This window comes from Herpailurus yagouaroundi, unplaced genomic scaffold, assembly GCF_014898765.1.
Source record: "Herpailurus yagouaroundi ecotype Mexico unplaced genomic scaffold, PumYag 207, whole genome shotgun sequence".
Classification (NCBI taxonomy): domain Eukaryota; kingdom Metazoa; phylum Chordata; class Mammalia; order Carnivora; family Felidae; genus Herpailurus; species Herpailurus yagouaroundi.
Genome location: NW_024412438.1, coordinates 3,984,068 through 3,995,544, shown reverse-complemented (window position 1 = coordinate 3,995,544; position 11,477 = coordinate 3,984,068). Strand labels below are relative to the sequence as shown.

The following is an 11,477-nucleotide window of genomic DNA, read 5'->3' as shown; positions in this document are numbered from 1 at the left end:
CAGAGCAGGCCGGTACCTGGGGGCATCCCGCCGCGTACTCCACACACGGGGCGTCCCCGGCTCTAACCTGGAGCTTGCTTAACTCACTTGCCCGGCTCTCCAGCCCTGCACTGGAGTTGTCCGACATACAGGATTCTTAACTTCTCTGTTGCTCTAAATCACACCTTTCCTCTTTCTGAGGAATCTTCATGGCCTAATTCTACCTACCAATTTAATCCAGATCTTTCAACGTTTTCCTTTAATTAGTCGAGGTAACATGGCTTTATGTTGCCTATATCGCCTTGCCCCTCCCAAGCAATCATACCTCCTGGGAGCAGAAACCCCGTGTCAGGAGTCTTAATTCAGGTTCACTAACTCGTTTTAGCCTAAAGAAGCGGGCTGTGCCCCAGCCCTGACCATCTGGACAGTGAAGGGCAACAGGTCCACAAGGCTCTACGTACGGGACAACTCGCTTATGCCGTCCGGCTGCATTTCCCTAAAAACTAAAATCCATCCTGTCCTCCAGACCATGCTTGGTCCTTTGCGCCAGACCAGCAGCAAGGCGACTCCACTCAACAGAGGACCACGTGCTTTCCGCAGACAAAAGCAGACGCAGCCCTGGCTTCCCCCGCAGATGCGGCTGCCATCTAGTCCAACGCAGCGGCACGCCACTGACACACGGGTGACCAGTAAGGCAAGGAAGAACGGCGAGACTCATCTTTCAACTTTCACCGAAAAAAACTTGTCAAAATTGAGTAAAATACAAATACAGTCGCCATTTTCTTTTTTTAATCTAGTTTATGCCACACCTAATTATAACACAATCTTAGTGGGGAGAAGAGAAAGTGTCTCTGTGTGAGAGCGTTGAGAGATATTTGAGGACAGGGCGAGCGATCTCCTTAGAGAACTCAGAGTCCCAGCCGCTTCCCCGGGGCCCCGCGCAACTCCACCACCTACGCTCCAGTCCCAGCCCAGCTGACGGACGGAGGAAGCAGTTTGAACACAAACTTTAATTCGAAGCTGAACAATCCAGGACTACCGTCAATCCGACATTTTCCGTACTGAAGCGTCTCTTAAAGCCAAGTGCTTGTCAGAGTTGACACGGACTCCTAAAAGGTAAGACTTCAAATTTCTCTGTCACCGTTCTCTTACCCTTCTCAGTAAGTCTGGAAGTTTCAAAAAGGAGCAACACTACCGACTATTTGTCAGGAGCTTCCTAAGTTTATTTATATATATGTATACATATATTTGTTTAATATTTCATTTTATATAGAATTACTATATGTAAATTACTTCTATAAATATTTAACATTAAATACATTTTAAGTCTATACATATTTAAAAGTGTGTGTGAATATATATGATATATACCATATATATATATCCTATATATGATATATACATTTATATATTATATATACATATATTATATATATATATATATATATTTTTTTTTTTTTTAAGAAAACGAATAATAGGGGTGCCTGGATGGCTCATTCACTGAAGTGTCCAACTTCAGCTCAGGTCATGATGTCACAATTACTGAGCTCGAGCCCCGCATCTCGGCCCCTCCCCCAATTACACACGCACACTCTCTCTCAAAATAAATAAATAAGGGGCACCTGGGTGGCTCAGTCGGTTGAGCCTCTGACTTCGGCTCAGGTCACGATCTCGCAGTCCGTGGGTTTGAGCCCCGCATCAGGCTCTGTGCTGACAGCTCGGAGCCTGGAACCTGCTTTCAATTCTGTGTGTGTTTCTGTGTGTGCCCCTCCCCTGCTCATATGCGCGCACGCACTTTCTCTCTCTCTCAAAAATAAACATTAAAAAAATTTTTTAAATAAATACATAAATAAACAAACTTTAAAAAAAGGCAATAGGGGCACCTGGGTGGCTCAGTCATTTAAGCGTCTGACTTCAGCTCAGGTCATGATGTCACGATTCGTGTGTTCGAGTCCCGCATCAGGCTCCACACTGAAAGCATGGAGCCTGCTTGGGATTCTCTGTCTTTCTCTCTCTCTCTGCTCCTCCCCCATTTGCACTTTCTCAAAAATAAATAACTTAAAAAAAATAAGCAATAAGGGGCGCCTGGGTGGCTTAGTCAGTTGGGCATCCGCCTTCAGCTCAGGTCACGATCTCAGTTTGTGGGTTCAAGCCCTGCGTCAGGCTCTGTGCTGACAGCTTGGAGCCTGGAGCCTGCTTTGGATTCTCTGTCTCCTCCTCTCTCTCTGCCCCTCCCCCGCTCATGCTCGCTCTCTCTCTCTCTCTCCTCTCTCAAAAAATAAATAAAAATGTAAAAAAAAATAATAATAAGCAATAAACACTAGGAATATCAGAAAGCACCTCACTTGCCTCCTCTCCGTTAGCTCTTGGTCCCACTGCTGGGCCCGGCCACACTAATTCTTTCCCTCTCTGAATTCCTGTCACATTCCCAGTTTGAAGTAACCTACTACCTTCAGATTGACATCTAGTTGTGAATGCAGATTTTATCAAAGGTCAAGAGCAGGGTATCTTATATCCCCTCAAACCCTGCACAGTCTCACAGTGCTTAGTGCAGAGGGGGCCCACGAACACTGTAACCCCACCGCCTAACCTACTAGAGGTCAGTTTAGAAACGCGAATACTGCCTCCTCCGTTGCCTCTGATTCAACAGTGGACCCCACAGACAGGTACTGACCTGCTCAACACAACTCAAGTCACGAGGACACAAAAACACAGTCCTTTAATGTCCAAACTAAGTCCTCTACAAACACTGAGGCCCATTGATCCCACTGATAGAAGTGGAGACAAAAGCAATGACCTGCATGTAAAGCAGTTATTCCTTGGTCCACGTTCAGTTTACACACTTGAAACTGTAACCCTCCTGCTGAAGGCAAATACGCTATTGTTTTCAATGTGTTTTTCCTGGCTCCCCACTCTGCACCGCTCCACCTCTCTCTGGATACGCTGGGGTCTCGATAGGGTCCCTCAGGCACCTGGCCCCTGCCCCAGTGGTGGCAGTTCACTCTGCACCCCCCGCTCCCCCAAAGCCATCTGACGGCACGGCCAAACACCAAGCATCCCCGAGCACCCCGGCCTGCTGGAACCAGGACAGTGGACAGTGCCCGAGGCGGGGGACTAGAGTCCGGAGTCACGCAGAGGTGGGACCCCACTCGCTGAAGCACGGAGACTCTTCAGCAGTTGGACCGCGGTGCCTCACCTCCCTCTAGCCCCTCTCCCTGCACGTGCACCGAGGTAACCTCTCTGAAGGAAGGGGTGTTCCACAGCACGCGCCCTGACACTCGACACAGCGTTCCGCACGTGGCGGGCCCTCACATTTTTTGGAATCCGTACTTTCCAGAACATAAAATCTCATGGTGTTAAGTCTTAAAATGACCTTATGCAGTAATCCCAAGCATCTGACCCACACACAAGTAAGTAAAGGAGAAGCCCAATGAGTTGTTGAAAAGTTTTGTATTGTGTCATATAAACTGTCTTCATATACAAGTGCATAAGTGAGAGACTGGTCTCCTCCTTCCCCCCACAACCCCCAAACATCACAGCAGACCGATTCTTGCTAATATTTGATAAAGTTAAAATACATCCCTTCTGGACACTCGCTTCTAAATCTTGTGACTTAACAATCTGGCGCAGGCACGGACAGTTCCAGCGCTTTTACACTTGTCCCTGAACGTTTCTCTTCAAAGTTCCAGGCAGTAACTGATTGTAATGCCCTCAAATCGGAAAAACCTGACTCTTTAGAGTTTATAAATTACATACACTTAGATCACTAAGAATTGAGCTGTTACCTACACATAACACACCCCCTCAAACTATTTAGCACCATGGATAGAATCCTCAATACTAATGGGCTAATCAATCCAATGATCAAAGATATGACAGTGAGAGTCTTAAAAACACAAATTTGTTATTTTTCTCATATACAATATAAATTCCCTCCTCTCTTACAAATCTTTCTTTCTGGCAATATTCTGTGCTGCACTGAATGTCCTGAATACTTATATGGCTGTAAAAGTCTTGCCTGACGCTAAGTACAACTCCCCAGGTCATTAGTAACGAGAAGCTAAGGTATCACACATAAAAGGCTCTGAGCTAATTTACACATGGTGAAATACTGGTACAACAGGATTGCACTACGTTTCTTCTCTACCTTCATGCTTTGCTAAAGTGCTACAGTTCCTATCAGATTTCCGTCCTGCATAGATTCAAATTCTGGGTCTCTCACTTTTGGATGGCTTGAGTACCATAAAACATAATTTATTTGGTTTCAAAAGGGACCGCTACTTAGCAAAAAAGTTGCAACAATCACCTTTCTTTAAACCTAGAACATACACCCCACTGAGGATGAGGAAAAACACAACCACCCTGTCCTTCTGCCTGTAATTAGAGTGGAAATCAGTTAAGTTGAGGTGTGCACTTTTTAAGAGGTGCTACACAGTCACGTCAAGAGTTTAAAATGGTCACAAACGCTACTTCAGTGACATGTGACGTTCCATATATGCTACATTATTCTTAGCACTTTTGCACTTAATCTCCACACACAGTTAAGTCCAGGTATCAAAACAATCCTGATTCTAAAAAAGAGAACTCACCACCAATATTTAAAGCTGTTCCTTCCCAGGACAACCGTCTCCCAGCTATGACAAATATCAAGGTGGCACTCTCTTAGGCTAAGTTCCGTCAAGGTTCAGACAACCCTGAGGTGAACTCAACAAGGTCCCTGTAAAGAAATCTTCAAGGAGAAACCCAGCACACGGGAATTTTCTAAAGCTTCACAACTGGCTCGTTAGCACAGAGACGCGCAGGCTTTCCCGGAGCGTGGAGCCTGGTGACTGTGCTGAGGAGGCACACGCGACTGGACTCTAACTCCTGATGTCTCTTCCGTACGCAAGACGCAGGAAGTCTGACGAGGGACCTACGACACACGTGGCCAGGCCCCACTCTCCTGGGGAGCACACGGAAGCACTGGGAAGCACATAATGCACGGGTGTGGGCATCTCCAGGGGAAAAATAAACCTGCACAAGGCAATGGCTGTCCCAACCGAGGGTCTGAACAAGAGTTTAGTAATCCAGTAATGGTTCCCAAAGCATGCACCTCTGACGGTAAACAGAGGCTAAACCCTGAAAGAACAAAAGAGCTTCACAGAAGAAACCTTCACACATTGCGCTGCTTCTGTTCGTCCTCACCCATTCAGTGCATCTGGGTCAGGTGTGCACGTCTCAGGAAAGCCAGGCCTGCCCTGGGAACACAGCTGTGATGCTACCTGTCCCTAGTGAGGTCCCCCAGCCGCCTCCACAGCCTGGCTTCCCTGATCTCATCGGTCCCTCATCTGCAACAGGAGGCAGTTCCACAGCTACTCGCTGAACTGTACCACTGACCTCCCTACGAGGTTCTCGCTATGTGTCCAGGAAGCACAGGAGAACAGAAGTGAGGTCCTTCCCCGAGAAGGTCCCAGGAAACCCAAGTAGAAAAGAACATGGAGTAGTGCATAGCAGAAAGTCCCTCTTGTGGGCTTAGTCAAACACACGTGGTACATATATCCCCCCAGAGCATAAACAATCCACATTAATTAACTAATATCAGGAACAGAACCCAAAACATCGGTAGATCAAATTCTAATGTGACAATTTAAAAGTAGACAGTGCTCCACTGGGTTAATAAATCAGAATTAGCTAAAAGACAGTATTCTAAACACCACATCACTGCAAACTCCCTCGAGGCATATCCCCTTCATCAGTTACATTTAAAGTAACGGTCATAACAGGAGAAAGAGCAAGCACCGTGCTCACTAATGCAAGTTACTGGACTGCTCTGAGTAAGCCCTGCAGTTCACAGAGGAACACCTCACATCTTCCCTTCAGGTTACGGAGTCTTTCTTCTTCCGGAACGGTGATTTCAGCCTCTTCCATACGCTGGTTTTGGGCTTAGACTTTTTCTCCATGGCCAGCACCGCCTCCTTTTCTTTCCTACGTATCTCCCGTACGAGGGCATGGAATACATCATCGATGTAGTAGCGGAACGCAGCAGAGGTCTCAAAGAAAGGACAGCTGAATTCTCGGGCCAAAGCCAATCCTTCTTCCTTGGTGACCTTTAAAAATGTAATCATGAGAACACGTATAGTGGTAGCCGTGGAAAACAATTAAAACTGCCCCAAAAAGTGACAAGGGAAGGGGCGATCTAACAGGAAGAGAGCTCAACTCTGGAGGTATTAAAGAATTCAGTCGGGAAGCTGAATTCTAAGATTCCCTCTGCCTTCAAATTACATGATTCTGTTTCTAATCTACTTTATTTTTTTTATTTTTATTTTTTTTTTAATTTTTTAATTTATTTTTGAGACCGAGGGAGGCAGAACACGAGCAGGAGAGGGGCAGAGAGAGAGAGGGAGACACAGAATCCGAAGCAGGCTCCAGGATCTGGGCTGTCAGCACAGAGCCCAACGCGGGGCTCAAACTCACGGAGTGTGAGATCGTGACCTGAGCTGAAGTTGGACGCTCAACCGACTGAGCCACCCAGGCGCCCCTCTAATCTACTTTAAAGAGAACTTTTTAGAACAGGGAGTAATTACAGATACCAAGTATGTTATTTTAATTTCCTTACACTGTAATAAATCCAAAATCGAGATATCCAATTAGGGATAGACCATAATTTCTCCTAGGTCTGAACACTTAGGCTCTTTCTTTTTGCTACCACAAATAGCCTGGCAATGAACATTTTATATATAAATTCCCAGATAGATTTTTCAGGCATTCACAGAGAAGCATTATGAACTTATCTACTATCAACCAGTTCCGAAAAGTCTGTACCAGTCCACTGCTTCCATCAGCAGTCACAATGTGCCTGTCCACTATTCTCTCAACTTAACACCAAACAGCAAGACTTCAAACTTTGTTGGTAACTTGAAGACGAGCACCACTTGCTCTATAATCCTCTCCAATTCTTATTCTCCCCTTCCAGAGTATATAATCCTCATTGTCAAGAAGCAGATCTCGAAATCCAACCTACATCTCCTGTTGCAACATAGATAATTCATTTTCTAAGGTTTTAAGAAATGAACATGCCATGATCCTTCACTTAATGGGTATTCTATTTGTTACCTGATTACCGTCCTGTAGATTTTATCTTGTAAACAGAGTCCTAACATTCAGATTTTATCCAAACTAATTGCAAATTAGTAGATATAGAAAAATTTCCAAGGTTGAGGAGACACTAATTTTAGATTTTTATCTTAGGGCAAAAGAACCTATAAGTAGTGAAACCACCCACCTCCCAAGACTACAGATCATATTTCCGAGTCCTCCTCACCTGTCTTAGTTGCTTCAGGTCAGACTTGTTCCCCACCAGAACGACAGGTGTATCATCAGTGCGTCGAACTCGGTAAATAAGCTGCTTAAATTCCCGAACTTCATGGAAACTTCGGCGATCGGTGATAGAATAGCAGATGATAAACCCTTCTCCTGCCCTCATATACTGATCCCGCATGGCCGTAAACTCTGCCTAGAGGGAAACAGGATCACTAATGCATTGGTACAACCTAGAACTACATCTGTATTAGCTATTACTTCAGGTTCAAGAAGAGACACATCAATTACCTGCTATCCTGAGTCAGAGGGCATGAAAATTAAAAGAGATGAACTGGTGATCTTCTCTGTGTAAGCCTTCCCCTCCCCTTTACCAGAGTGAAAACACCTCTATACATAGTATTCTAAGATTTAATACCTGTCCAGCCGTATCCAAAATGTCCAGGTTGGCAGGCTCATCATCAATACGGATCCGGATTTTATAAGCATCTTCTACAGGAGGGAATAAAAGTGTACTATAAACCCATAAACACAAAAATATGCAACCTTAATTTTTTCCTTTTTAAGTAATCTCTAGCCCATCATGGGGCTTGAACTAAAATCAATGATCCTGAGATCAAGAGTCAAATGCTCTACCAACAGAGCCAACCCAGCGCCCCACAACCTTAAAATTCATCTTATGGAGGGGCGCCTGGGTGTCTCAATCGGTTAAGCATCTGACTTCGGCTCAAGTCATGATCTCACAGTTCGTGAGTTCGAGCCCAGGTCAGGGTCACTGCTGTCAGCACGGAGGATCCTCTGTCTCCTTCTGTCTTTGCCCCTCCCCTGCTTGCGAGCATGTGTGCATGCACGCTCTCACTCGCTCTCTCTCAAAAATAAACATTTCAAAATTTGTCTTATTGAGAATTAGATTATACCCAAGTTCTCTCAGTGCCCAGATTTTCTCAGGAAACATGCTAAATCCATTAAGATATGTAAATCGGATCTTCAGCTGAGGTGTTTTATGGTTGTTTTTTTTTTTTCACTTAAGCAATGACATAAGTTCATCCATAGCTTCTTTATAAGATTTCACCTACGATCCTAAGCAATAAAAGGATACTGGTTTTTTTGAAAAAATATTGGGCTCAAAAAGTAACTTTACCAATTTGTTAAATAATTATTAGATGTGAGACATTATCCTAATCTATATACTTAACTCATTCAGTAACAAATATGCCAATAATCCACAGTAGGCATTATTATCTCTATTTTACAAATAAAGTAAATGAAATTCTAAAACATTAAAGGTCTTCCCCTTATTACATAGTTGCACTTGACCAAACACTATGGTTTCTCTTCCTTTTAAATCCAAACAAAAAAGAAAAACCATAATTTCCTTTTTTCTAGATAATCCCTATTGTCATAATTTCTCCTCTATGACACAAAATTTCTCACTGCATATTATTATAGTAACCTTGAAAAATACAAGAAAATTTTTTTAAAAAAGAAAAAAACGCACTCAATATTTCTATCCTTCGATATTTGTATCATTCAAATACACCCCACTGTATTTCAACATTTTTTCTTGAATCCCTGCTTCTGACTCTCCTTCAAGATAAAGAGCCCACGACACCATTGCTTCTCAAACAACAGGTCATGATCCATTAGGATTAATGAGTTGTGAATGAACTTAATGGGATGGGATTGGCATTAAAATAAATAAGCAAAATTCTAAAGGAAAAAGAAATCCTAAGAGCATACCACATATAGTGACATAAATACAGCTTCCTGATATTTTAGTTACGTGTATATACGTACATAGGTACACATACACACAGACACAGACACTTACGTGTGTACTGGGTACAATGTAAAGCTTTTCTTCTCAGGGTCACCAAAATTTGAAACAAAACCCCCTAATACATAAACTCGATGAGAGCAAGGGTCAAATTTTTTTGCTCCCCACTATACCCTCTGGGCCTACTACAGTGCTTGGTACATAATGGGAACTCAAGAGACGGAAGTATTTGCTATTGAATCAGGTAATACCGTCAGGAGAGCAGCTGACTGTGAAAAAAAAAACTGAAAAAATTAACTTTTTGGGGGCACCTGGGTGGCTCAGTCGGTTAAGTGTCCGACTTCGGCTCAGGTCATGATCTCACCATTCATGGGTTTGAGCCCCAAGTTGGGCTCTGTGCTGAACCTGCTTCAGATTCTGTGCCTCCCTCTCTCTCTTCCCCTCCCCTGCTCGCACACCGTCTCTCTGTCAAAAATAAATAAACGTCAAAATTTTTAAAAAAATTAACTTTTTCAAGAACAAGTAGGAGTTTTTAAGAAAAAAGAAAAAATATTTCTGGAATTCTCAGTAAATTATCCCAAGTCCTAAACTGAGTTTATTCCTAGAATTCCCAACATAGTTTGAATCCCTAAACAACACTGTACATTTAAAAAAACAAGGACCGGGCCTCCTGGGTGGCTCGGTTGGTTACGTGTCAAGACTTCAGCCCAAATCATGATTTCATGGCTCATGGTTTCGAGCCCTGTGTCAGGTTCTGTGCTGACAGCTCAGAGCCTGGAGCCTGCTTCTGACTGTCTCCCTCTTTCTGTCTCTCCTTCACTTGCACTCTCTCTGTCTCAAAAATAAATAAACGTTAAAAAAGGACCAGGGCGCCTGGGTGGCTCAGTTGGATAAGCACCCGACCCCTGATTTTAGCTCAGGTCACAATCTCACGGTTTGTGTGAGTTCAAGCCCCAAGTCAGGCTCTGCACGGACAGTGCTGAACCTGCTTGGGATTCTCTCTGCCCCTCCCCCGCTTGCTAGCTCGCTCGTGCTCTCTCTCTCTCTCTCTCAAAATAAATAAAAATAAACTTTAAAAAAACAAGGACTGTTTGTATGTTCCTCAAGTCACAGGAGCATTTACGGTATAAAATGACGACATTCAAAGCTGGCTTAGCACAGAACACTCATTGGCTTTGTGGGAAACAGCAGCAGAGGCCCGACCCAATGGAAATCCTTCCCAGAGACCCGGGATCACCACCTAGGGTCACATTCTGAAAATACTAACAGCATGGCCGACCTTCTGGGCCCTCCCCGTCCCCTCCCCCACCACTTTTCATTCTGTCCTGGGATGTAACCCCGGAGAATCAAACCTGCTTCCCTACGGCTCAGGAATGACAGTAATGTTCTGTCTTTGTAGAGAACGACAACCTTTCTTAAAAAAGGCAGGACGAAAATTACTTGCTACTCCAACCAAGTTTGGCCAAGAGCAGAGCATGAAGTATTAACCTTAGGACGCAATCAACTTGAGGGATGAGGAAGTAAACTAAGAGCCGCCAGTGGAAGAAGGCCAGTGTGCAAGTCCGAGTTGTAAGAGCTCAGCAGGCTGGCTCGACTTGTTTTTCTGCTTCCTTTTGTGGAAGTTCAAATCAGCTGACTCATAGTTACAGAGCCAGAGACCCTCAGACAAGTGACAGCAAAGGCGTCTGTTAGGTGGCCTTGAAACTTTTCCTTTCACCTGGCAATGCAGTCCAGCAACCACACGAAGGAAAGTGTCCCCAAGAGGGCTTACACACATTCAGAGTGAAGGCAGGAAAAAACAAATGCTCATTTGCTCCCAACTTCTGTGACCCTCTCGGTAAAAGATCTCAGACACGGAAAAAGGCTCAGAAGATGACTAGTGAAAAAACCGTTCCAAAAGCTGAGGCCAAGACGCGTCCGTAGAGTTTGTTTGGAAACTTCCGCCGTAACGTGACTTACCGATGGTGGGGTCGTGGTCTTCTGGAAATCGGTGGCTGATGAACTGCATGGTCATGGCTTCAAAACAAGACAGGAGAGTTACAATCCAGAGAAGTGGCCCCCGGGAAGAACCGCAAGGGTCACCACTGCACAACAGCCACCTGGTTGGGGTGGAGACGAGCTCTTTTCACCCCCACTTCTGGTGAACTGGAAGCACGAGGGCACCTACCGCTTTTCCCCACGCCGCCGGCGCCCAGCATCACCAGCTTGTACTCCCGGGACAGGCCCGCGGGGCTGCTGCAGCCGCTGCCGGAGGGGCGCGGCCCCGGGTCCATGGCCCCCCGGGACGCGCACCTGGCGAGCGAGAAGAACGCGCTGGACCCGGGCCGCCCCCGGAGCCCCCGCCCCCTCCACCCGCCCGGGTCCCGCGCCCCCGGCCCCTGCCCCGCGGCCCTCGCCCCTTCCACCGGCCCGCGCTGCGCCCCGG

General features: G+C 45.3%; 1 protein-coding gene across 5 annotated transcripts in view; it reads right to left on the bottom strand.

The window, feature by feature from the left end:
• Nucleotides 1–3,410: 3,410 nt before the first annotated feature.
• The window catches only part of RIT1 (Ras like without CAAX 1), an 8,519-nt gene continuing 452 nt past the window's right edge, over nucleotides 3,411–11,477 (bottom strand). For 4 of the 5 annotated variants that reach the window (XM_040452681.1, XM_040452684.1, XM_040452682.1 and 1 more), the window contains exons 3-8: nucleotides 11,220–11,344; nucleotides 11,012–11,068; nucleotides 7,694–7,767; nucleotides 7,567–7,569; nucleotides 7,280–7,471; nucleotides 3,411–6,065 (exon numbers count right to left, since the gene is read on the bottom strand). In XM_040452681.1, the coding sequence (XP_040308615.1) occupies nucleotides 5,835–6,065; nucleotides 7,280–7,471; nucleotides 7,567–7,569; nucleotides 7,694–7,767; nucleotides 11,012–11,068; nucleotides 11,220–11,325 (663 nt within the window). In that variant the 5' untranslated portion in view covers nucleotides 11,326–11,344 and the 3' untranslated portion in view covers nucleotides 3,411–5,834. The remainder of the gene's footprint in view (nucleotides 6,066–7,279; nucleotides 7,472–7,566; nucleotides 7,570–7,693; nucleotides 7,768–11,011; nucleotides 11,069–11,219; nucleotides 11,345–11,477) is intronic. The other variant, XM_040452686.1, reaches the window with a different exon arrangement.